At 45.0% G+C, this 27,890-nt stretch overlaps 1 protein-coding gene across 1 annotated transcript in view; it reads right to left on the bottom strand.

Annotated features, from left to right (window-relative positions):
- Positions 1-17,615, bottom strand: part of DCHS2 (dachsous cadherin-related 2) — an 86,715-nt gene extending 69,100 nt beyond the window's left edge. Inside the window, 1 exon segment of the mRNA XM_052690103.1 lies at positions 15,804-17,615. Coding sequence (XP_052546063.1) covers positions 15,804-17,615 — 1,812 coding nt within the window.
- Positions 17,616-27,890: the final 10,275 nt, after the last annotated feature.

Here is a 27,890-nt window from a genome sequence, read left to right as displayed (position 1 = left end):
GCATCGGAACTTCTCACCATCTAGTCCCAAAACAGATTGTTTTTCCCAACCTCACAATGTCTTGTTATCCCTAACACAGGTTTTCCATTCTTCCTGTGGCCCCACAGAGGGTGGCAGCTGCCCCTCACCAGCAACTACACAGCAGGCATGCAGCTACAGTCTTCTCACTAACCTTGTAAAACAAGTTTCTTACAGAGACCTGGCTCCTGTTGAACAACACAAGCAGGAATCGCAATAGCTAAGCTTTCACAGCAGGTCTATTCTGCTTCAGCCACACAAGAGGCACTGCAGAGCATGCAGTGCAGACAGGGAGATCCAGGCTGCAGCTCCTTCCACGTTTGACTGCAGTTTTCCAGCTCACTTGTAAATACCCTTATGCATTTCATTCTCAAGATCTTCCAGTGCATGCAATTGGAGATTGCTGTTCTCATTTGTCCTGCCTCATTATAACCTCACTTTTTTCCTGCTCCCCTCTTTCTTAAATAAAATTACAGCCTGTTGAAGGGGAATTACAAAGATTCAAAACTTCCTGGACAATGTGTAGCATCACATCTTTAGCAGTTCAAATGCAAAAAAACCCCCAGCAACCTATTGCTGATAACTACTCACTTCATCTTCCTTCTTCCCGCTGAAGGATTCAACATAGATTTCAGTTAAAGCTCTGGTCTTTCCTCTTCCCCAAAGTTCTGAAGTGCCTTTTCTTGCACTGCATGCAAACATCCAATCTTTCTCCAAACATGTTAAACTGTTTCCAAAGATGTGCCATGTCAAGACGTTTTCTACTCAGGAAGGATTTTATTTTATCATTTTTGAAATTATGCCTTTTCTTTTTCATGAACTGTGTTATGTTGTTTGACATTAAGAAAAATCTTCTAATATCTTCTGTAAACTACTCATACCAACCCTGCTATGATGTCTCATATCAACCATTGCAGATGATGTATAATCAGGTATGTAAAGCAGGCACCTTTAACAAAGCATGTACGTAGATACTTTTTCTCTCCAAAGGAGGTGAATATTCTGAGACAACAGAAAGGGAGGAGACTTCAGCCACCTCTCTGCTGGTAGCACCAGTGTTGGAGAGGCTCCTGGACCTCAGAAGTTACAGTACTGTCCTTGCATTACAGCTACAGGCTACGAATGAGGTGATCAAGACAGCCCAGGCACTTCCAATATTTATTTTCATGGGAGTTGGCATCAGCAGACACTGCGATGGCCTATTTCCACAACTTCTGCCACTTACATTCACTGCATCATGACGTATAGAACTTGTTTAATTGGCAGTTGTTTCCAATTTGGAAATACTGCACTTACTGAAACACCAGAAGCATCCAGAGTGCAGATCCAAAGATAGGATGCAGTAATGGAGCGCAGGGCAGGACTGAAATCAACTGATGGAAAGGGCGAAGAATATGAATTGACAGTAATGAATAATGGAAAAAGCACATGGTGCCTAAAGCAAGCATGATACATGTGCATCTCAAATTCCGTTCGGCTAAGGAATAACTTGGGGAGGAAGCATGCACAGCTGGAGGATATCCAATGTCCTAGCTCCAAAAACATAAAATAAAAACAATTTGAAAGTCAGTCCCAATATCAATATACACATTTAGTATCAAAGCACAGAACTTTGCAGAAAAATGAGAACTAGGAATGAAAAGAGAGGAGAACAATCATAACAGGCAAAAAGCAATTAGCTGAACAACAAATTTTTATATGTGATCTTTCATATGAGGTGCCAAAAAGATGTATCAGAAACTTATTGAAGGATAAGTTATGTTGAGTGAAATGCTTTGGTGGGAAAGACCTGCGCTAGCACAAAGTAAATGAAGTTTATCTTCTCCAACAGCTTCAGAAATAGAGAAATCTGTGCATTTCATTGTGTTTTGCAGACAAGTTTTTGTGACGGGAAGCAAAAATGATCTCCACTTAGCCACCATGTTCTGCGTGCCACTAAGATTCATAATGCTGCCAAACAGTATGCTCCAAAATATCAGTAAGCACGGAAAGCATTTACAAAATACCACACAATATTTCTCCACAGTTAGTAAAACAACAGTTAGTCACACCACTGGAAATGAAAAGGTTTGCCATACCGACTGTGTAAGTCCAGTGACAGCATCAGTGCTCTGCAGGCACACAGACATTTAAGAACCACCTGACAAACCCAGAGCTCCCGAAGCACTGCGTGTTGTACATTATCACAGCCAGAACAGCTGCTGATGCCATTCCAGCAGAAGAACCATCTCTCAACACTGGACTCCATTCCAGTCTGCCCGACTATTCTAATGGACTGAGTATTTTTCTCACTGGAAATAATGGAGAGGATGCTCCGTGGCCTCATCTTAAGAGCAGCAGTGCAAATTGGTCACCAGTGGTTCACACTCCTGTGTCATTACACATTCACAGCATGCACACCGTACTGTACTTGGCCTGGAAAGCCATGGCTAAGTAGCTAAAATGATACTTTTTGTTTTCAGAACAAAATCTAGAATGAGAAACTATGGAAAGTAGGAAAAAAAAAACTTTCTCAAAAATATTTTTTAATTTCTTATACAGTTTCCCAGAGAAACCTAAAAAATTATTCAGGTAGGCTGCAGACAGAAGAAAAGCCCGCAATATGATCCAGCATGCAGAAAAATTCTCAAACTATAGTTTTCAAAAGCAGCCTTGTAATTTATTATGAAATGAATGAATGAAAAACACGCTTGCTTCAAATTCTGTATTAAACTCTGCAATAGTCTGCTCCACCATTTTTAATAATCCTTCCTCTTACAGAAAATTCCACTGTTGGTTTTTTTTTTTAATTTGCTAACAATAGCTTGGGGAATTTTGGAAGAGCAATCGTTAACTTTATAATGTCATGAGCATCGGTATTCAAAGAGAAAGAAATGCACAGTCTCTGCCTTAACAAGGCTCATTTGACACTCAGTATAGAAAGTGGCAGCATTCCATAGCAAAGGTATCAGCGATAAATGTGAACAAAGCCATGCTGGTATGTATTCACCTGATACCTGTGTCGGAACCAATAATGTCAGGTATTTCTCCCTAAGGTGGAGAAAATAAATGAGTATTAGGTATTGACATCATAATGCAGAAATAAGAAAGGCCTATAGTGTTATGCCATTTGCTTACAAGCAAGGCAGTTCTGGGGTGGAACAGCATTTTGCTACAACACTTGAAAGTATGAATAGCACTAAATCCACTGCATAGAAGAAAGGCTCATCATGTCTACTTAATCTCTGTACAAAGCACCAGCAGCTGTCTCACATTAATATGCTTAAACATACAAACACAGCTACAAAGTAGACATAAAGTTAGAAATGTTGAATTGATTTTGAGCTAGTATATAGTTGATATAAGCCCTTTCTTCTAACTGAACATTAGAATCTACTTAGTCTTATATCTGCGCTGCTGTTTAGGTCTTGGTCCTTATTTCCTTTGGCAGGGTATTACCTAATCAAATATATTTTTACCCCCTTTGTCAGGCCTTAATCACTCAGTAAAGCATCTACTATTATTTTGTTTGTTGGGCTAACCTGCCCACAGTTACACACTGCTTTTATCAAACTTTAAAGGTCACACAGCATTTTGCGTGCAACCAGACATGTCATGCGAACAACTGTTTTTGGATCCTTTCATGTAAACAAGCATAATGAGACTTTATGAATTCTGTGGGAAACCCACAAGTATTTCCCTAACATAGACTTGGTTCCCACAAAAGCCCAAAACTATCCATGCTGATGAAATCCTCCCTCTCCCTGTCAGGAGTAATTCCTTCAGTGCGTGTCAGTGCCAGCCATGAGGGAACACACTCAGTACAGAGGTGATGCTGTGTGCACACTTCTAGTCTTTCTGCTCAGCTACCAAAAAAAGTGGCCTCTTTGATGGTGGTTTCTCTAACAGACAAAGAGCCAATAGCTGGCTTGTGACATTCAGCCTCTTTCCTAAAAGCTAAGAGAGATCAACAAGTAGAAATATTCATGTCTTTGTCGTGTGTTACTTATACCTACAATCCAGGCTTGCAGTATAACAACAAGCTTAAATTCTTTTTTGTTTTCTCAATTTTAAATGCTTTTGAGAAGGGCCTCCTTTGGAGCACACCATATTAAGCTCCCTGTTTCTTCAACTCCTCTATCTATGTCCCATCTGTAATACAGCCCTCCTCATTCCCATGGGGTTCAAATAAGAAGAAACAGGGAGCTCTTATTATATAAGTTTGACAAGAACTGCTTCCAAGCAGGAACTGCCAAGAAGCACAATTTCTGAACGTTGCTGCCATAAACACCTCACAGGGTTTCTGGGTTTGTGCTGAGATGGTTTCAGAGCACTTTTCAGAGAATCCCTGCTTCCTCTCCACAAAGCCACCAGGGAAAATTAAATGTAATGGCTTATGTACCACTAACACACCTCCTTGCTATCAAACATAAGAGCAGTATTTCCTACTTAACCTCCACATTAGTGTGGTTCATGCTTGCATACCAGAAAGCCAGATGAACCCTAGCAATGGTAAGATGGTACTGATGGAAAAAGGAAAGTTGTTAAAAAAACATATTTCTAGGATCACCCATATCAGTTGTGACCTCCCCACACAATATTAGGCTACCAGTTCTGCTGTCCACTTGAATTTATCATTCTTCTCAAATATTTAAAAGGGCAGAGCTACTCAGAGGGTGCCATTCCCATCACAGCTGGACTTAATCACAAAGCTTTTACACCACTTCAGCTGTAACTGAGCAGTCAGTGGAACACAGGATGCCTGCAAGTCCTACAAAGGCTCCAAACAGAGCCAAGCGCAGCAAGTCAGCTGCTCAGTAGCCACACTCAAGCAAACTTCCAGTAAATAATGGGTCAAAGTGAAGGTTCCCATTCTTACCTTCAAATCTTTTCACTGGAGTGAGGTTCAGCTACTAGATAAACTGCTTTTCTAAATGACAGAACCATCAGCAATGGTTCTGTTACTGATGTGATGCCTTAAATGTCATTTCCCCATGACAGGCACAAAAATAAAAGCCTTTCCAGAAGAGATGAGGACCACAAATTTTAGTTTTATCAAAAAACAGAAAGCAAAAACTATTTTCTTAAGCTACTCTGCTAACATTAGCTGAAATGAAACCTCCCCTGTACTGCACTTTAAAAATATGGTCAGTGCTATCAAAAGGAGAGCAAAGCTATCCATGTTCCCTTATTTCTGCACTACACAGGAGTGCATCTTTACAACATGGTGATTTCCACAAGCCAGGTATACATGTAACTAGTAAGTTTAAACCTCAAAAGAATGTGTTACAATGGTAGCAATTTTTAATATACTTGCTATTGAACACACTTAAGTGGTTTTTTTTTTTATACCAAGTAAAAACAGTATACTGACAAGTTCCACAAATTAGACTTCATGTGCTCCTTCTCCAGTTATTAACATTACACCGTCGTGTTTCATTTTATACCTGACTAGTGCTTTTGTCTCTCATGCAGCAGTGCTAATCTAAGGGCCTGAATAAGGAAGTTGCACCAGAGCTCTCAAGTTCCTCTAAGCAGGTCAGCTACACTGGCCCTGGAAATGGCCAGCACTGTCTGCTTTTGTCCCAGAAGACGATGCACACACAGCTCCTTCCTCACTGTAACTGCATCTGCCACGCTTCCAAGGCCAGCATGGAAAAAATACTGCTTATGGTTTGTTTCAAGTCCTGCCCAGTGTCATCTTCCTTCCTCCAAGAAAGCCACATTTGTTTGTGTCACATAGCCTCAACAACAAAGTTGCACATGAAAACACATCTCTGTATCTATACAATCTCTAGAGAGTTGGAGATGAGTATAAGCAACCATATGAACATGTCATCGTGCAGCTACAGAGAACGATATCCAGTCAAGAGGAGACAGTGAGGTCTTGGGTTGCTTTTACACGGTTGTTTGTTTGTTTGTTTTTGTCTCTGTGGGTGTGAGATTGTGTTGTTTTGGTTGGTTCCCCACACATACACAATTTCTTTTTTACCCCCTCCAAGCGGTCAGGTTTCTTGCTGTCTAGGACAATGAAAACAAGCCTCATGGAAGCATGTAAGCCTTCTCAAGAGAAACTAAGAAACAGCTGTTAAATTTCACATTCTCCTTTGAGCCCTGATTTCACAGTGAAAACTCAGCATCCTGTTTTCCAAAGAAAGTAGGTGGCTTCTTTTTCACAATAGAACCTGACCTGTTGGTGCTGGAGCTCCTCAAACCTGGGCAGTCAGACACACTACAGCTGCTGTGCTCCGGAAGAAAGCAAATTTCATTTTGTAATAAAATACTGCCCACGGTCACTGTAAAAGTATAAAATGTGTGGCTTTAAATTCATTGTAGGATGGCTGTTGAGGGACTGTATCTGTTAGATACATACACAACCTATACAGCTGGTGCAGAATCTTTCTGCAAAAAACACTTGGAAGTTTGACAGTTACTGTGAACGATAATAACCTCACAAGGTTTTTCTACTCCTGCTGAAATACTGCTTTCACAGTATTTAGGTTTTGACTCTCATGTTAAATGTTTGTGAACTCCGATGGTAAAATCCAGCTGCATTTTCATGTACACAAGATAGGCTGCAACAAATTTGAGAATTCAGACTCTTCACATCACAGGAACATAGAGAAAAATTCACAATAGCAAGAACGATAAAGCAGAAAACCTTCCAATGGTTACTCAAAACTATGAAGAACTTATGCAGTAACACTAACAAAAATAGTGTCGTCGAGCTCCAGAGATCAATGAACATCTAAATGTCAAACTCAAGTACATAGAGTTTGGCTGTTCTTCGTGGCTAGAGCCACTACAGTAGATCGTTTAAAACACTGTACAAGTTCAGTATCCAGATCCAGACCTAAATGAACAGCAATAGTAATATTGTAACAGCCAACAGAGAATCAATCAATCATGATCAAATTAAGAGTAATGATGGACAAGAGGAACTGCTGAAAACTCTTCAGTTGCCTATTTTTACACCTTTCACCTGTTGAAAGTTCCAAACTTGAGTGGGCAAGGAATTTAGAATTAGGATTAGTAGGACAAAACTAAACTCAAAGTACAGAATCATCACAGCCAGGAAAACAGAAGAAAATCGATGCTTTGGTATAACATAACAACATCAAAAGAATAAGAAAAGTAGAACAGTTGACATAATAAGCTTTCATATTTATTTGATTTCATGTCGCTTTGCCAACATGAGACAGCAGGAATAAAACAGACTGACCGCCATTTGGATAACGTTGTTTGGGATTTACCAACTACACTGCAGCAAGACAAGACAAAAATAACACCAAAACAATCTTTGGTTGATTTAATTAGAAAAATCCCGCATACAAAAAAGCATCCTAAGTTCTGCATTTGTTGTGTCAGTGTTACTACGTGTTCCTGATTGCTTAAGCATGAAAAGGCAAATGTTGCTGGCAAACATAAAAGCTTTAAGAATCTATTGCCATCTGTATTATTAAAAGCACGTTTTTCACATGACCAGTTATTTAGCAGAACAGAAAACAAGACACCATTCTGGCTTATGCTATGAGAAACTGTACCATAGTTCTATTAAGCTGATGAATACTAGAACACAAAAGTTTGACATACACAAGTAAAAAGAAACCAAACAAGTAAAAGTCTCTTTATATATTCAGAAATGTGTAAGTGTTGTAGTGGCTTTAGTGTAGTGGAAGGAAAATACCTTTCCAGGCAGAATGTATGAGACAAATGTAATAATCTGAGATAGCTTCAGCTGCAAATCAAAGAAGGAAAATAAAGTGCTTACGTGCTCAAAGCACAGGAACACTGCACGCCTCGATAAAACATGAAAAATACAGAAGAAACAAAAAAGACTCCACAGAGAACTGAAAGCAATGAACTCCCACCCTGATTTCAGCACCACCGGTGACCCCATGACCGCTCAGTTCCACTTCACCTGGAAGCACATCTGTCTCAGTAAGGGTGGCTGTGCTCCATGTTCTGTCTTCTGCTGGGTTTAAGGCAGAAAGCTTCACCCAAGGCTGGATATAGAATCCTAGAATAGTCTGAGTTGGAAGGGACCTCTAAAATCACCGGGTTCCAAACCCCTGCTATAGGCAAGGACACCTCCCTCCAGAGCAGCTTGCTCCATCCAGCCTGGCCTTGAATGCTTCCAGGGAGGGGGCATCCACAGCCTGCTAGGCAACCTGTTCCGGTGTGTCACCAGTCTTACAGTAAAGAATTTCTTCTAGAAATCTCATCTAAATCTACCCTCTTTCAGTTTAAAGCCATTTATTCATACGGGGCAGAGCTGGACCTCAGCATAGATCCATGAAGTGAGAAAGGTAACTAAGTATTATTTTTAATTCTCTTTACTTCTCAGATGCTGTAAAAATGGTTAAATAAAGACGAGTACACAGACACCTGCTGCCATCACCTCAAACCTAAGACAAGAGTTCACTGAAATACAATTTCACTGAAGGAAAATAGTTTGTGTGACTTAAAAATATTGTGAGTTACTGAAAAACTTCCTACGTTCATTTAACAAAACACACAGCTTTACAGTAGCTAAAGAAAAACTAACAGCAGAGAAGCCAGTGACATAACGCTCCACTAAGTGGAAGTGAAGGCAGGAGGCACATTAAATGCGACTAGGTGAAATTGCCAGGGTGTGGGAATGAATACATTAATTACTTCTCCTCCAGAAATAGAATTAGGCAATTAGCTTCCTCGGGTATTACATCCCACTGAAGTGAATGCAGCTAAGGCTGCATCTGCTAAGACTGTTAACACCTAGATAAAGCAATTAATCCCAGAGTAACTCATTATCACTCCCACCGAGTGCTGGCGAGCTTCTCCTTGGTGCTCCTACAGGGAGCGTTCCTAAAGACCTTCACGTGTTCATCTCACCTCTACCACCACACTTGAAGTCATCCCCATCAACCACTGATGTTCAGTTTCCTCTGCCTTTACAGTGAGCTAATTAACACAAGACTTTCAGCAGTAAAGAGAGCATTAAGGGGAAATATGCCAGCAGAAGGCACAAGGCAAGGGTACAAAGAAAACTGAAATTTTGTGGTGTTTCTTTTATGAAACAGAATACTGTTTTGCTGTCTGGGACTTTGGTTCCTCTTACAGGTCTTATTTCTTCATGGTAAAGTCCACGTTCTGGATTTCTTACCATGAACTCCTTGGGAAATAGCCTACAACCTTACTGGGTCCCACAAGAATATCACAATGATTAAGAACACCTTCAAGACTAGTATTTTCCAAGTGCAAGTCTACAACTGTAATCATGGAAGATGCAGTCTGAATTGTACCTCTTTTCATTAATAAGGAAAACTCTTTATTCACAGATACCACTGAGCACAACTCCCTGCAGAAATGAGAGATGGGAGCTTAATTTCTGCCGCAGCCCCAGTATAAGTGAATTAATCATTGATTTATTAGATTAAAAGGGGAGAGAGTGTGCTTTATTAATTTTCCTTGAAAGAAAAATAAATGCTTTATTTACAAACGAGGCCAATGTTTCATTCAGCCTGGACCACCTTGCTAGTTTAATTAACAAGGAAGCGCAGCATGGATAACAAGCAGGAGGAGTTGGAAAGCACAGTGCAATTAGAAAGCTATGACCTAATTGCTAACACAGAAACATGGTGGGACATATTACACAACTGGAACACTAATTGAGAGCTACAAGGTTTTCAGAAGGGCTATGCAGGGAAGGAGGGGCAGGAGTCACTACACCACCTGACACAGAAGGACTGACCAATGTCATCTACCTGAAGTTCTGCAAGGCATTTGACATGGTCCCAACCACAACCTCATCTCTAAACTGAGGATAGATGGATTGGGTGAACTATTCAGTGAATGAGGAGGCATTCAAGGCCAGGTTGGATGGGATCCTGGGCAGCCTGATCTGGTGGCTGGCAACCCTGTCTACAGATGGAACTAAATGGTCCTTAATGTCCCTTCCAAACCATTCTGTGATTCTGTGAGTCATATTTAATCTGAAACTAAAGAAAAAAAAGCAACACTATACACTGCAGTTTTAATTTTTCTTCAAACTGAACATCTGCATCAATTTTTCATCACAGACAAGGTAGGATAAGGTGGAAAGCACTGAGCCAGAATAAGTGTGATAGAAGAGCTAGCTAAAGGCAGCACTTCTGGGATGTGAACTAGAAGAGAGATCAGTAACAGCCTAATTCTGCTACTACTCATTCTGTGCTGCTGGACCGAATGTAAAAACCATACAGTTGCTCCAGAGACTTCACCTGAAGAACTTTTGACAGATGATGCCAGAGTTACTAAATATTGATAAATCACCCTAAGCCACACAGACAAAAAGAAGTTAAAAATGGCTCTACCAAATTTGTTTGTATTTTACATTTTTTAAAGAGTTTATCATAGTACTGACGCTCCAGTTAGACAAGACCAAAACACTGACAGTCTTCCAGTCCACCTGGAATCATTGGAAATATGCACAATGCTCCCAAGACCTTAAATCTCTGTTCTGCATTGCATTTTGCAAGGAGGTCTAGAAAGACTGCCGTTACGAGGAGAATGTGTGCTATTCCCACAAGCTCAGCAATTCCAGATGAGCTGTTTTTACTTCAATGTCTGAACAAATCCCACTTTCATTAGCTTTTAAAGAAGTAGCAATACTACCACTTTAATTTTAGAAAATAATTTGAGAAGAAACTTCAGTGGACAAATAGCTAATCTTGATAGAGAGCATGCAGGTATCCAAAGGGAATAAGTTGTTCTGCATATATATGGAATGAAACAGCTTAAAATCTAGTTCAAGAAAGGGCACTCTAAGCAGCAACAAAAATAAGCCAAAATGCACACTGTTTTATCAGCATCCTCTGCCTTTTTGCAACAAAGATGTTTACTGCATTAGAGCAAATCTCTTCCCTGAAACATTACACTTCTTTCTCACCCTGCAAATGAGAAAAACTTATCTTAGACCACAGTTTGTTGCCCGATGGAAATTTGTATCAAACAGAACTCCTACATACCTACATTCTGATACCATCATTTTTTAAATGACCAGAGCATACTGAGCACATGAAATGCATATAATTGTGACTCCTAAAAGATGCTGCTGCAGGTTATGACCAGCTCCCTTCACACAGGAAGTTGTTTTCCTGCAGATGAGTTTCTGTATCAGTACTTGTAATGCTAATGACACGTAGCTTCACATCATTCCAAAACCATGTGTGAAAATTTTTACTTCATAACACAGCTTTTCTAAGTCAGCATCTTTCACTTCAACAGCAATCAGCTGTTCAATCAATAAATATCGATTCTAAGAGGGATTACAGCTGTCCTAAACACTCAGAAGTCATGAATTTTCTAGAGCATTTTTATAAGTAGGATGAAGAACATGAAAGATTGACTTAAGTCTCTGCAAAGATTTCACTAACAACTGCACACCAGAAAAGCAGTTTTAGTAACAGGACAGTGAGAATATCCACACTCCCTGTGACAGTTCATGAATATTCCCTGTAAACCACTCACAAACTTCTGTATGTGTTTTATAAATAGTGTTTTCTTCATGGTCTCACAGACACCGTTTGAACTAAAAAGTCTCCAACCATACATCCCCACCCAGATAAAATGACTGGCCACTGAAAATAACAATCACTTCTTTGGCAAACTGTATAACCAATGATTATACAGATGTTATAATTAAGAAATACACAGGAAAGTTAGGCTTACTCTCTTCCATCCAACAGCACGTTAAGACAGCTGAAAATTTAACTTTGTGATACAGAACATGCTTTATCGAGTCCATGCCCATGTAAAGGCACAACATCACTCCTATCTAGAAGTATCATTTGTATATGTCATCAAGCATTACACTGCTAAAACTACCAAACTGAAATGAAGCCAAGAAATTAGCTACCAATGTCCAAAGCAACAGTCTATGCAAAGATTAATAATGTTTTCCTAAATAAAAGTAATTGGGTGTCTGTATATCTATGAAGAATGTTTAACACATAGCCCTGTGTTAAGATGGAAGTAGAGGTGAAGATATCAGTACATTCATGCCTTTGATGACTGTCAATGAGAAAACCTAGTTTCATACAAATCACAGGTCTGCTATCAAGGCAGTCACCCTGCAGAGAGGAGAAATGGCTCCAGTGAACTGTAACTGCTATGTCTGGCCATGAGTTCAGAATTCAGAGCAAAAGACAACAGGAAAAACTGAACCTGTGCTGTAAAATCGTGTTTACTGAGGTTTCACATGTCAGTGAACAAGTGACAGTGCAGCACATAAAGCAGCAGAGGCTGAGTGCAGGAGTCTGCTGCAGTTTCTTTGATTGGCAACATACATCCAGCTCCTTGGACACTGAACTATACCATATGTGTGTGTATTTATGGCTGTAAAGGAGAAAAACCACAGGGCACACACAAGCTGTTTGTCTCACACATGTTTAGTCAGACATTAGTTAAAAACTGCCCTTCCTGCCACCCCTTCCCCAGCACCAGATGTAGACACAGGGCAGTGGAAGTGTAGCAGACATAAGCATGACAAGCAAATTGCCTGCACTAAGTACAAAGGGGAGGAGGGAGAGAGGGGAAGGGGAGACAAAAACACCATGCAGGAGTCCTACAAGGTCAGGGCAGGAGACTGAGACAGCTGTCAAGGCTGGAAGCTAGTGCACTTGCTTTTATTATAGCAGATATTGTTGTTATCACAGCAGCTCTGTTCTTTAAACGGTGCAGCCTGTGAGTGCAAGTAAATAGGCGTGACAGTATCTTGAGATTTCAGTCACATCCAGCAGCAGTCAGACTTATTAGGGTCTGGCAGAAATGCAACACTTGTTTTCAGTGAAGGAAAAGGAGGGAAAGAGATGCGTCTCTAATGCCATGCTGGCAGGTGCAGAAGAAAAACGTACTTCTGCACAAAGCAGCATTTCAAAGGCCATAATCAATGAGAAACTGGTAAACAGAGGAAAAGGGGTTGCAACAAAAGCATCTTCCTTTAGGATACAGACTCCTTACTCTCCCTGTCAGATGGTGCCACAAAGGGTGAGGCTTTGGGGTGTCACTAACTCTGTTGTTAATGCCCTGCAGGGCAAGCTTCCCCTGCACACATTTGCACTGAGTCATGTAAAACTCCCAGGTGGGTTTTTAATCAGACTGGTGAATTTTAAAAGACAAACAAACGCATCGTTCATGTTTTTTCAACATGCAGTTTGTTTTCAAAAACGAACTGAGCAGCAAAACACACTCAATATAAGGGCTCACTCTGTGACACAGCAGTTTGCTGCACCTTATGAGATGGAGAACTCATTTATTTCCCAATGCTTTAAAACCTTCTAGCCAAGGCTGAGCCCCCTGCTGAGCCAGCAATTGATGAAAATACGATTTTTGTGGGTGATGAGCTGACATTCATATCTGATAAATGGATAGACCATACCCAGCCATTTACAGCTCCCAGTGCTGCACATTTGTCATGGTTTTATGACTTTTGGTTATCAGTATTCCCCATCATAACACCATGTAGTGCACTGGGAGTTAAAGAGTTAATGCTCCAGTTCCAGGTACCTGTCCCAGAAGAGAAGAACTACACACCCCAGCCAGTTTGTGTTCAGAGAGGAGATAAAATCCCTGACAAAGTCACCTGATGTCTCTTTTCCCCTTTTGATGGTCAGGCTCTCCTCCCTGCTGCTCAACCTGACTTTTCACATTTTGTCTCAGCATTAGTGTAAAGCCTTCAGTTTTTTTCAGACACTCTCTCATTATATTTATATATATATATTAGCTGCAATTTTAATTATATTGTATTATACTGTGTTGTAGTGTGTTATCTTGCATTTGATATCTTACTTAGTAAAATAGTTTGTTTCTCCTCAGATAGTGACCTCTGTTTTGTTTTGGGGCACCCCTCTCTACCCTTAATCCCTTATCCCTTTCTGGGGTGTGGATTCGTGGGTCCCTCCAACACACTAGTCATGGAATCGAGCCAAACCAGCCCATGAACCACTGGCAACACCGTACAGATGTCATGCAGTTCTGGGCAGCCCTGGAAACACTCACTTCATTCCACAAAGCCACTATCATGTATTGAGAAGCCACTGAACGGCTTCTAGGGAGCAAAGAAATATTTGCTGTCAATTAACAAAAAGTAATTGCTACTAAATCACATAACTAACAGATAAATGCCAATATGGTAATTGCTGTCACATCCCATAAAATAGTAATGTGAATTGGATAAACAAACAAGTAACTCTGAATTATAATTACAGGCTAAATGATCCATTTCTTTGCTGTAAATTTAGTTAATCCTGGCTTTTGGTCCCCCTACCGTCAATTATATTAGTGTTAAAAGGTATCATTCTGAGTCAACAAACAACATTTAACTCTCCTCTGAAGCTGACTTCTTGAACAGGAATACAGTGAAGCTAGACCTGTCAATCTAAGAAGCTAAAAGACGTGCCTCTTCTAGCTTCCTTCAGTCTCACTTCTAAGCAGTCAGCTTTTGCAGCTCTTCACAGCCTAGATGGCTGGCTTCATTTCTGTTTCTTGTAACTGCAGGATGGGGAAAACACTCTAAAACTAAATTCTGCAGAGAACCCCTTCTCCTCAGTCTTAATTTTCTTTTTCAGAAAGCAGAGAAAAACCTGAAGAATGGTTGTATGATAGAAAGACCTTTTGTAGATCCCTCTCCTTTGACACTGCAACTGCAAGAATAAGCCTCCTCTCTCAAACATGCCAAGCACTTTAAAAGCTCTCAAAAGGGAAGCATCCTTCTGACAGGCATTATGGCTTTAAATGCTGTTCTCTAGAAAGCCACAGGCCTTTCCCTAATCATGGAACAATTCCCAGTGCACCTAGGTTACCTTTCAGAACGTTAAACAAAACCTTTACTTGCTGTCACTGTGTTCACAAATGCCTCACAATCTCGCCATCAGAAAGGCAGTTATTTTTAAAGAAAGGGAACGGAGGAGCTCTAAGCAGTGAGTTAAAGCAGCCTTCTTAATGGACCCACAAAGTGCAAGTTGTCATAACAGCAGAATGCATGTAGGCCTTTATCGTTTGACAGATAACACGTGGTTTTTCTCCTCTTCTCCTCTGACAGAGATCGCTATAAAGCCAATAAACACATTTGCTAATGAACTATAAAAGAAAATGAATTTAGAAACAAAACCACAAATAGCTGCTAACGTGACTGTCGCTAAGTCATGACAATTTATGTTCTCTTCAGGATGCCATTACAGTAATGCACTGCACTTTTCAGAAGCACACATCAGCATGTGTCAAACCCAGTTCCAGCTGCCAGGCTTTGGTGATGCAGCCACTGCATCAGCACGGTTCTAACTTGACCAGTGCAAAAATAAATAAGCAAATAAATGAAACCACTCTTGTTTTGGGAGATACAGATTGCCCCTTTCTAGGCAATGCATACTGGGAGGCAGACTCTTGTCAGCACGGAAATCCTGTGGCTATGAGTGGAGCAGAGCAGCCCCTGCAGCTGATAGGAGTCGCTGACAGCTCCGCGTCCCCTAAGTGCAAAGCCGTTCACTCCTCCCGAATTCCTCCAAGCAGCGGCTTCCTATAGGAAGGGAGAACCCGGCAAAAGACGGGATGAAAGGCAGATCGCGGCACCGTGTAAACGTACCCCACACGGCAGGATTCGGAGAGCGATGAAGACAACCCCCGAGGAACAAAAGCTTTCCCCGTTTCAGCACCACGGACCTCACGCGGGGCCCCGGCGTCAAACGCGACGCGCTTCAACCGTTCAGGGCCCGACGGCCGCCCGAGCTGCGCTCCGACCCCGGCTCGAGGGCCAGCCCCGCGCCCCGCCCCGCCGCGGGCTCACTCACCTGCAGCGGGCAGCGGCCGGGCGCGGAGTGCTCGGGCAGACGGCCGAGGTAGACGCGGCGCTGGAAGCGGGGCTCGTTGTCGTTGGCGTCCTGCACGCGGACGCTGAGGCGGCACCGGGAGGAGCGCGGCGGGCGGCCGCCGTCCCGGGCCACCACGAGCAGCTCCAGCGCGGCGCGGCGCTCGCGGTCCAGGCGCCCGCGGGTGCTGACGGCGCCGCTCTGCGCGTCGATGCGCAGCAGCGCCAGCGCGCCGGGCTCTCCCTCCAGCGCGTAGCGCACTTCGGCATTGGGCGAGCCGGGCTCGTCGCCGTCCGAGGCGCTGAGGCGCAGTACGGCCGTGCCGGGAGCGGCTGCCTCCGAGACGGCGGCGCGATAGTGGGCCCGCGCGAAAGCGGGTGTCTCGTCGTTCACGTCGACGACGCGCAGCAGCAGCGCCCGCTCGGCAGAGAGCGGCGGCGCACCGCCGTCGCGGGCCACCAAGTGCAGCGCGTAGAGCTCGCGGCGCTCGCGGTCCAGCGCCGCCGCCACGCACAGGAAGAAAACGCCGGCGGCCGCCGGGCGCAGCGCGAAGGCGCCGTCCCCGCCGCGCAGGGCCAGCACCGCGCCGGCCCCGCCGTCCTCCTCGTCGGCGTCCGACACGGAGACGCGAGCCACGTAAGCGCCGAGTCGCGCTCCCTCGGAGACGCGCGGTCCGCCGCTCTCGGTCAGGAAGAGGAGGCGGATGGCGGGCGCGTTGTCGTTCACGTCCAGCACGGCCACGGACACCAGCGCGGATGACACCTCGGGCTGCGCGCCGCCGTCCCGCGCCTCCACCACCACGCGGTGCAGCGCCCGCGCCTCGCGGTCCAGCGGCCGGCGCAGCCGCAGCACCCCGCTGAGCGCTCCCACCGCGAAAAAGCCGCCGGGGTCGCTCAGCCGCCGGTTGATGGAGTAGCGCACGCGGCCATTGGCGCCCAGGTCGGGGTCGGTGGCGCGCAGACGGCACACGGCGGTGCCCGGCGCCGCGTTTTCGGGCAGCTGCGCGCGGTACTCGGCGCGGCCGAAGACGGGTGCGTTGTCGTTCTCGTCCAGCACTCGCACGGCCACGTGCAGGCGACCGCGGCGCGGCGGACTGCCGCCGTCCCACGCCTCCAGCAGCAGCCGGTGCTCGGCCGCCCGCTCGCGGTCCAGTCGCCGCAGCAGCACCAGGTCCAGCGGGCCGGGCGCGGAGCCCGCCGCCGGGGGTCCGCAGCGCAGCGCGAAGAGCGGGGCCTCTCCCGGCGCGCCGCCCGCCTCCAGAAGCGCGTAGCCCTGCGTGCCGAAGCGTCCGGCGTCGGGGTCTTTGGCGGGCGGCAGGCGGAAGGCGCTGCCTGGCGGGCTGAGCTCGGACACGTAGAGCCGCAGGCGGCCCCGCGGAAAGCGCGGCTGGTGGTCGTTAGCGTCGGCCACCGTAATCTCCACCCGTACCACGTCGCCCTGCAGCGTGGCCGCCGCGAAGCTGTAGCGCGCCCGGCGCTCCCGGTCCAGACGCCGCGCCGTGCGGATCTCTCCGGTGTCGGTCCGCACCTGAAAGTCGGCCAGCAGCGTCGACTCGCCGCCGCCTTCCGACAGAAGGAAGCCGCCCGGCGGCCCCGCACCTGTCGGCAGCCCGGCGCGGATGTCGCCCACCAGCGTCCCCGCCGGTAGCCCCTCCGCCACCGCCAGCGTCAGGTTGTACACTGGCCCCGCGCCCGCCGCAGCCCCGCACAGCCACAGCCACAGCGGCAGCAACGCAAGCCCCGGTGGCGCCACCCGAGGCCAGCTCCGGCACCCGACGGCATGCCGCCTCTCCATGCTCCGGGGCCGAGCGGTTGCGCCCCGAGCCGCGCCGCGCCGCCAGCGCCTACGAACTCAAAGCCGGGAGGTCCTAGCAGCTGCGAGGGGCGGGCGGGGCAGAGAGGCGCCTCGCCGCCACCGCTTCGCAGCCCCCGCCCCGTCGGGGCCCGGAGCCGCACGTCACCGCCAACGTGGTGCCGGAGGTTGCTCTCGGGCGTGCGGGGCTCTCGGGAGCGGCAGGAGCTCCGGCGCGGCGCCCCCGGAAGAGGGCGTGAATGGGACAGAGATCCACGAGGATGAGCGGAGGTTGGCTGCGGGCGGTTTCCTCGTCTTAATGTTGCGCTGCCCGTTGCTCACGCTGTAGCCTCGCGTGGGATCAGCTCTCACTGTGGTAGGGAAGCGTGCGCCTGAAATAAGATCCAAGTGGAAACTTCAATCGGCTTCGTGAGACAAGAAATTCCTCCCTTTTTCACTACTCCAGACTCCCACATCTAATAGGGAATGGTGTACGGATGCATTTGTTCATTTTCAATGACATCGAGAATACACAGCATCATGTAAGTGCGAGCCACCAGACATCCATTCTGCCCCGATCACTAAACGCAGCACATAACAGCCCTCGCTCCTGTTCCCACCGCACCTTCACCAAGGAGTGTTTCACCTTTCCAACTATCTTCAGGGAAAATACACTGGTGCTGCTGCAGGCAAGTAAAAGCATGGCAGGGCACAGAGTGGCAGACCTTCTGCTCTTGGTCTCCTCCTGAAGGAATGCGGTCGCTCAGCGGAGCAGCTCCAGGCAGAGCTCCCCCTACTGCTGGGTCTGAGTGGCGCCTGCAGCCCCGAGGCTGGGCCAAACCCCAGCTCAGGTCTTTATAGGCGCAGCACAACATTCTGAGAAAGTCTCTGTATATTTATATACTGTGATAATTACAAGCAATAGGAGCTAGGAGACACTGAAGGCCTTGACAGTTCCATTCATATTCTTTGAGGAAACACACAGATCCTCCCCAAGTCACAGCTGTTTGTGATGAAAATGCCTGAATTCTGTTGAATCACAGCGAGTTCGGAAAAACAACCATGTCCCACGCAGCCTGTGCAGCCACTAGGAAAAGATGTAAATCGTGCTCAATCCCACACATTTACTAAATACAACCTGCTGCTGCCAAGCTCAGGCACTGTCTCAGGAGCAAAGCTCTGTGCTCAGGACAGCATACATGGAGAAAATAGGAGGGACTCAGTTGGCTGATGTCTGGCAGCACAAACTGACAGCCAGGCATCCCTAACTTCAGTGAGGCATCCAGCAACGCCATGTCAAACCCTCCTCAAACCCTCCTCAGCCACAGCACGTTTCCAGAAGTACCACATCTTTGGGACAGAACAGAGCTCTGAGCCTGAGCCTTCTAGGTGCTCTTCCACCTCCTCTGTCCCTCTGCTTTCTCTGAGCCATTTCTGTGTCCAGTTTTGGGCCCTCACTGCAAGAAAGACATTGAGGCCCTGGAGCGGGTTCAGAGAAGGGTGACAAAGCTGGTGAGGGGTCTGGAGCACAGGGCAGAAGGAGCTGGGATTATTCAGTCTGTAGAAGAGGAGGCTCAAGGGAGACCTTATTGCTCTCTATAACTACCTGAAGGGAGGTTGCAGTGAGCTGGGGGATGGCCTCTTCTCTCGTGTAACAGTAATAGAACCAGAGGGAATGGCTTCAAGCTGCGCCAGGGGAGATTTAGGCTGGATGTTAAGAAATACTCCTTTTCTGAAAGAGTGGAATGGGCTGCCCAGGGAGGTGGTGGAGTCACTGACCCTGGAGGTGTTCCAGAAACATTTACACGTTGTACTGAGGGACATGGTTTAGAGAGAACTATTGGTGATAGGTGGACAGTTGTACTGGATTATCTTGTAGGTCTTTTCCAACCTTGATGATTCTATGATTCTATGACAGGAGCTACCACAGCAGCATCACCCTAAAGGAAGAGTGCTAAATTTTAGTGAGCCAGCTGCATTCCAACCAGCTCACTGGTGTGGTGATGACACTTGGTGGCTTCTTTGACCGTGACATCACAGAATGGCTTGGGTTGGAAGAGACCCCAGAGCCTACCCAGCCCCAACCCCTACTGTGGGCAGGGCTGCCCCCCCGACCAGCTCAGGATGCCCAGGGCCCCATCCACCTCCGGGGTTATTTCCAAACATGGCAGCCAGATCTCAGAAGGGACATCTGCCTGCTGCCCCACCAGCAAGGCTTGCTGCAGGAGCTCAGCCTGGATTATGCAGCCCATGGAGAAAGCATCAGCTCTGCACAGCACCAGGTGTTCCATGACTTGTAGTTTCCCATACAGACATGTAGTGATTTCAGCAACACATCTTTGAAGGAGTGCCAGTGCACAACATATTTGCTGTGGACTTCTATAATAGTCACAGTGACTTTAACATTAAAGTTATGTGTGGGACTGGTTTTCTTATAATCACAGTGAAATGCAGCTATGAGGGACGGTTTTACTGGGAGTCATCCTTTCACTCCTGGTCACAAAGTGTTTTGCACAGCTCATTTTGCTGCATAACAGATGATTGAGCACTCACTAATCAACCATCATTTTGTGACCAGAACCTGATTGGGAATTACATACCTGATGGTGCTTTCTGAGATAGAAAAGGCTTTCACGTCACTTTGAGAGCTGCGGGGCTAGAGGTAGCAGAAGTAGCAGTCATTTGCACCTTCATTGGCTGCTTCATGTCTGTAGGGGGAAATCTTATTTTTATGTTGCTTTCAGCACCTTACACAAGGTCTTCTTCCTTTTTTACAGAGTTCATCTTTACAGAATCTTTATGAGGCTGAGAAGTTTTGTTATCACCATCCCACACTGAGAAGTGCATGCAAATATTAAATTATTCATTTATAGAGCACATGTACATCAGGCAAAGGAAAGGGAACCTTGAGCCGATGCCAACCCTGCTTTCAGCTGGTGAGGGTGACAGCCCTGAGGTTGCAGGCCTATAGACAGGTGAAGGGCCAGACAGGCACAACTAATTGTAAACTAAAACAACTGCTGACTTTACTACCTGTAACTATTCATGGGTTGTAAAGCATATGTCATTCAGCAGTGGGTACAGGGACTAGCAGTTGCATTTCAGAATGAATAAGGATAGGAAAGAGAAGCTTCACTAGCTCTTAAGCTATAAACTTTGGTATCATATTTAGAGGGAAAAGGAAGACTACAAGGTATCCACAAAAACAAAGCAATACTTCTAGAACCATATCCATATATGCATATGAGTACAGTAGCAAGAAAATAGGGCAAGACTGAACTGATAGAGCTCATTTGGGCAAGAGCTGTGTGCCCAGCTCACCATTTGTTCCTGCCTGTTTTGGCTGCCTCAATTCTGAATTCCAGTGTCAAGGGGCTCTGCAGCTGCTTCTTTCAAGATAACACAGATCATAACTCTGCTGATGGCAATATTAGGCAAATTAAACTTGGTTCCTAAACCTGCTCCTCTGAAGAGGTTGTGCCAGGGGGGATATCCCCTCCCGGTGCCAGGGTCCTGTGCCTCAGCCACATCCTACAGCTGGGGTGGCGCTTTAGGGGTTAGACAAACACACCTATTTCTAAACATATCTTTTCCTAACGAGTTACTGTCCTTTCTTAGCACACTGAAAAGGATTGTTAATATGCTTTTTCAGGCTTTGCCAGTAACACAGATAGGAGGCTCTTAAGAGGAATTTTAAAATGGGTATGTGCAGCACAGCACTCCCTGGACAGGAAATTCAGAGTGTTGAGAAATCTGGTGCTTCCCTGACTTCAGACCATGCTCAGGGTATCCTGAAGAAATGGTGGGTCCAGGTATCTCCACCATTGGGTTGGAACGACCTGGTGGAATCATAGAATTGTTAAGGTTGGAAATGGCCTCTACAATATTTAGTTCAGCTGTTCACCTGCCTTCAATATAGCGCAGTAAGCCATGTCTCTAAGTACCATATCCACACAATTCTTGAACGCCCCCAGGGACAGCGACTCTACCACCTCCCTGGGCAGCCTGTGCCAATGCATCATTGCTCTTTCTGAGAAGAAGTTTTTCCTAACATCCAACCTGAACCTCCCCATTGCATATCAAGGCCATTCAATCTCATCCTATCGCTGTTACGTGGGAGAAGAGGCCAACCTGACCAACACCCTGCCCCTGACCACTGCCTCCCCACCCCTGACCACCACCTTCACCATTTCTGCAATGGAAGTGCAAAGGCAAACAGTTGTGCAGGACAGATTATTTTATTATCCCCACAATTTGGATGTTTTCCTCTTGGGCTCCACCTTCAGTTTATCACCGTATAGTGGTGAGGAAGGCGGAGGTGACCATGGGACTTGCCAGGGCTGCCACTGTGTTTCTAGGACTGGGAGCAGCTCGCAACCTCCTCACTGATGCTAAAGAAAACAGCACACATGCAAGTGCCCCGTGAGGCTAGCTATAGGGCTGCTCTCAGGCTCAAATCTCAGTTTACACCCATACTAAAAAAGCAAATTGCCAGCATGAGCTCATGACACAGCGATCTCTCTCTGAGCACTCATTCTGGCACGTGCACTTGGAGCAGTCTGTATTTTCTCTGCAGCTCGGTCGTGTGATATTTCACCTCACTCTTCATCAAGAACCAGGAAGGGTCCATATTATGAGGGAAAGAGAAAAATAGAAGTGGTTTTAATTTAACATGCATTCCTTTTATGAGGAGGCTTTTAAAATGACAGCCACAGTTTTTGTTTTCGTACACAATGAAATTCTCTGATTAATGCATTCTCTGTAAGGGGAGGAGTTCAAGTCTGTATTTTCTCCTTTCCTCCTCTCACTGTCACAAAAGAACTGCTTTTGGTTGTTGACAAAGGCTGTCATGGCTTCACTGTCCTAAACTGACTTGGCAGCAAGTGGGAAGGTAAAATGAATTAATCTATGCAGAAATAACACTTTGCATTTTTGAAAAGAGCCCTTCGTTTGCGAGTCCTAATGCTCTTTGCGGGATGAGTTGGGCTTTGCAGCAATCCTGTTGGGAGTGGAGAGCAGCATGCACACTTCGTTCCCCAGCCAAGAAGACACCTGGCATGTCCCAGCTCAGACAGAATGCCCCCGATTCAGAACCACTGAAATCAGTAATAGGATTTCCTCTGACTTCAAAGGTGTTCTGAACTAACAGAAAGAGAAAACAATTCATGACCCTCAAATCTCTCTTCTAATTACTATTTTAGACTACTTCCTTCCATTTTAGAGCAGACTTAAACCAGAGCATCATCCAAATCATGATCCTTTGTTATAAGACAATACAAGAGAACCTGTGTTTGCTCATATTTTCCAGAAAATACTCACATTGCAAGGACAGATCGTAGTACTCTGTGGCCAAGGAGCTGAAGTATCCCCATAGGCTTTTTTTTCCCTGAGTGTAGAAGTGCTGATATGGAATGCCTTATTTACTGCAACAATTTTTGCCATTTATGCCCAGATTAATTGACTGACAAGGCTATAGCAGAAGCATCAATCGGAAGCTAGGATTCAAGAGTGTACCAGGGAAATGAAAAAAATGTGCACTGTTGAGAGTTGCACATTGCCTGGCAGATGTGAGTCTCTTGTGATGAAAAATTTAATTTTCTCATCAATATAAAATACCTCCTTTCAATCACATAAGTAACAGCCAGGTAGGCATAACTGTAAATGGACTTGGAAATACAGACTGGTTTCAATCACTTGGAAGTAAATAACCCTTACTGGGAGCTGGTGACACCACAGGTATGCTCTGGAAAACCAAACTTGCTTACTTGCACACAAACTTATCAAACAGCCCTATTGCTTCCACTCCTGAGCTGGACAGCAGGTGTTTTTCAGCCAAGGCTTAGAAGTTCTGCACTCTGCAGTCAGCAGTGTTACCAGCACTTTCTCCCAGTCGGTTTCTTATAACCACAGAATGGCTTGGGTTGGAAAGGACATTGAAGATTACATCTAGTTCTAGTATCTGCATGTCACAGAGTTATCTCTAGATCTGCGATGGGACAGCAGGTGCCTGAAAGAGAATAAAAAAAAGAGAGGAAAAAAGAGTGTTAATAGTTTACTGCCAGTCCTGCCCAGCCCTGTGAATAATGAGGCAGGAGATTCAGGGACCTGCATCCTGGGAGAGGGGAAAAGGAGCAAGGGTAGGGAGGTAGTAGATGAGTCAAACAAACAAACAGAACAAAAAAAAAACAGCAGTGATCTGAGGAGGCACATAAATTTACTAAATTAATGCAAGAATGCAAGATAACACAATGCAACACAATACAATTGATACTGAGGTCAACAAATCAAACGGCATGAGAAAGAGTGTCCAAAACCAAGGCCTTACTCTATAGACTGCAGGGGGATCATGACTTTGCCGCCAACAAAGAGAGACAGATAGACAGATGGACAGACTCAACCAGTCAGGAGCTCCACCTTTCTTCCTCCAGGAATGCCGCTCCTCCCCTCCACTCCCAGAACCGAACCCCCAAAAATGGCAGTCCACAGAACCAGAACATTAACCCTTCAGCTCCCATTGTTTGCGTGATGTTATGAACAAAAATCACAAAACCACAACAGTGCTGTGGGCAGGGTTGCCACCCATCAGATCGGGCACTGCCCCATCCAACCCAGCCTTGAGCACCTTCAGGGATAGGGCGTAATATCATCTCATATTCTAGTGTATATAGGCTTTACATCACCTATGGGTTTGTTTTCTCTGTGTGGCCACTTTTTGCTCCACTGAATATTTAAACTGAACATAGTTATGATGACAGAGCATCCCCTCAATTGTCTGTTCACCTACAGTCTTGCAACAGAAAACAGCATGACACTAGCTTAACTCCCTCCTTTGCATAAGCTCCAAAGCACTTCTTATTCACCTCCCTCACAGCATTCTGACCCAGAGGAGAAGGTGAGTTTCCACATCAAAGATCCGGAGCAGAAAATGTCTCTCCAGCTGCCCCTTTTCCTCTCATGTTAGCAGCCTTCCAGGCCATGGGCCAGCACTGATTGCTGCCTGGGCCAGGACAGGACAAGCTCTCTCATCTTGCTCGAATTGCTCCAGCCAAAACCAACATGTTCAATTGAAGACATGAGGTAGCCAAAACAGGTTGTAGAGAACAGGAACAGCATGCTCTCGGGGGATAAACCAGCCCGTGATCTCCACGAGTACTTGTTTTCCTCATCAGATGGAAGGTGCATCTTTGTAGGGAAGATGTTGAATGAACTTTCTGCAGGGGAGAAGATGACCTGGGTGGAAAAACAAGATCTGTCTCCAGAAGGATTCATCAGAATCTTCCAGCCAGAAAGAGGCAGGTCCCCCCTACCCCACCATTACCCCAAAAAGTTGTCCTATAAGTAGGCTATAAGTCCTATAATAGGCTATAAGTGCTGCCCTGAGCATTTAGAAATGCAGACAGAATTGGGACTGGAAATCCAACCGTGTCTTTGGATTGTAGGCTTGGAACGATATAAATCTGAGATAGAAATGGCAAGACATTCTCTTTGTTTTCTCCTCAACACCAATTCAGCATCACCTCAGCTCCATTTAGATTCACCTTCAGGCATTTTCTTCTTGTCTGTGTTCTTTTCTCAGTTAAGCTCTGTGCAATGCTCCTGCTGATAGATTATACAAAAGAGTAATACAAAATAATGTAGTGTTAATGTTGTAAAGGCTCTCCTACCCGTATCTTTTCAAGAACCCTGGTATAAGCAACAAAGATTGCTCCCTGTAAGGTAGAGAAGAAAAACCTTTGTATATTCTCTGCAGGGATTGCTTTAGTTCATTTACAAATTATCATGACATATAAAAACATGTAAAAGATATTTGCTGGCCTGACTGGAGTCAATGGCAAATCTCCTATCTATAGTAATGGGACAGGATCTCATCCCCTCGGTTCCTAAACAAGCCTCTTTCACCTGTATTTCTTCAGATATTCAGAGTGCCTATTAGGCAGATGCTCTGTATTTGCTCTACAGCTGAAGAGTGACATTCTTTTACCAAAAAAACCCCTGTCTTCTCTCCCCACCAGAAAACAGACCTGAAATAGCTTCTTTAGAAAGTAATACCCAATTGTCAGGGTTTGTACTGCATAATCAGGGTTTGGCATAATCAAGTGAGCTTACTGGCTTCTAGCCCTCCTGTTAATAATGTATAACAGCATGGTTTGGAACCTGTTCTTTGCTTTTCCACCCATACATGCATCCATGTCCAATTTCAAAGACATCAAACTGTGGAACAAGGAATAAACTGTAAAAGAGAGCGTTAAGGAAAGGGAAACACATTGAAATTCCTCTCAACAAGTATGATAGTAAACCTAGGTCCAAAGCAGCCAGTTGTTGTAGGGAGTTTTTGCATCCCTTAGTTCAGGTGGTTGTTTTGTGCTGTTCAATGTTTGTCAGTAAGAGAGTTTATTATTTTTCTGAGCTGGGGAAGAACGTGAAAGAAAACAGCAAGACGTGACTGTTGCTGGGGCATTGTAAAAGCCATGAAAACATCCCATCCCAGCCCTCCCAGCTTGCCATGTTCTGTCAGCCTCATCTAAGCTATGATTAACTGATTGTAACTGAATATTCTTTGAAAAATGAGACCACTCAGTACAGTGGAAAACAACTCTTCCCTGCTATTACTGTTACCAGAGCAGCCTCAAGGCAGAGCCATTTGGAATTTGCTGCAAAGGGCTTAAGACCAAAAACGCTGGCAGAAAAAAAGACATTCTAGAAAGTGCAGCCAGGAAGACAATATAACTTTAATTTCCCTGCAGGTGTACCTCAGACTGCTTCTACTGACCTGTGGGCTATGAGGCAAGGCTTATCTGTTGGCTTCAACCTTTGCAAAGGGGAAGAAACGGAAAATGGAAGGTCTTGGTAGAGGAAGCTTGATAGCACAACAATTTGGAAGGCTTGATCTGTGCTCCCACTTCTGTAGTGCGCCTGTAGAACTCAAACAGCACATGAAAAATCTCACTTCAGAGTTATTTCTCAATACTCACTCTCTTCTGCACTCTGATTTTTTATAAATATGTGAAAAGAGTGTAAGGAAACCACCTGAGAAGGATATTTAAAATAGCAGTGACAAAACAAACCCAGAAAGAGAATAGTGCTTCTAACCACAGTGGTTGGACTGGATGATCTTAGTTGTCTTTCCAACCTTAGTGAGTCTATGATTCTTTCCTTGCTCTTCTCACAGTTCAACAATTTATCAGACTACTGAAGGAATGTCTAATTTTATTTTTTTTTTTAATTTAAAATGCAATATTTAAGAATAATGCAGAAGGAACTTGACACATTGAGGCAACTAATGGGAAACAAATGCACGGTAATCAAAGGTAATACTTTTTAATCTTTTTCCAGGTGAAGTCTCAGTGACGTTGCCTTTATCCTGTCTTGCTTAATGCCAATTTTGTTCCCTATCTATTGAGGGAGAAAAATGACCTTACATGAACTGCATGTGAGAATGTGCAGGAAAACATTTCAACAAGAATATAAGAAAGGGAAGGGAAGGGAAGGGAAGGGAAGGGAAGGGAAGGGAAGGGAAGGGAAGGGAAGGTTTCCTATTCCTAGCAAAATGCATTGTCCATGCTAGAACATTCCTAAATTCTATCACATGTGACTTAGGCCCTGTCTACACCAGAGGAATCCACCACATTACAAAATGAGTGAGCTGACGTACCTTACAACAGGGCAGTGTGAGATAGGGATGTCAGCAGCTGTTTATTTTAATGGCTTTTTATAGTTAATGGCAAGGTGCCCCCATGCATACATAATCATTGTCAGCTTTGTTTTTCATGTAGGTCTTGCCTCTCTTAGTACTGCTACCAGTTAGCAGCATGGCTGCCTCAGCTCAAACCAGCTGTATACATTTAGAGAACAACGCGTGCCCGTTCATGCCCCAAGCCTTCATTTTCTTCCTCCCTGCCCTCTTCTGTTATCTCTTTGAATAGAAGGACAACATTCAGACTTGCTTCTTATGAAAAGTGGATGCAGATTGTATTCTGATGAGCAGAAAATTTGCGTTTCCTAATTATGACCATTGTTGATAGCATCCTCTCCGTGAATTTTTGGTTTGTTTTTATAACAGCAGATATTGTGCTATTGCAAAGCCTTGTATGTCCTGGGATATCCTGAAGGCTGCATTTTGAAGACAGTTTGCAAGCTCTGTCCAATTTTATAACCTGCATTACCTGCAATACCAGATCTTCTCACTATAGTATTCATAGCAAATATTTATGGGGTTTAAGAAATTAAGGATAACTGAAAGTAGGGTATGAAAAACTAGAGATCTTTCCAGCAAGGGAG

The sequence above is a fragment of the Tympanuchus pallidicinctus genome, unplaced genomic scaffold, assembly GCF_026119805.1.
Source record: "Tympanuchus pallidicinctus isolate F22 unplaced genomic scaffold, pur_lepc_1.0 scaffold26, whole genome shotgun sequence".
NCBI classification, from domain to species: domain Eukaryota; kingdom Metazoa; phylum Chordata; class Aves; order Galliformes; family Phasianidae; genus Tympanuchus; species Tympanuchus pallidicinctus.
The sequence above is the reverse complement of the archived record's forward strand: the minus strand, read 5'-3'. Positions and strand labels throughout refer to the sequence as shown.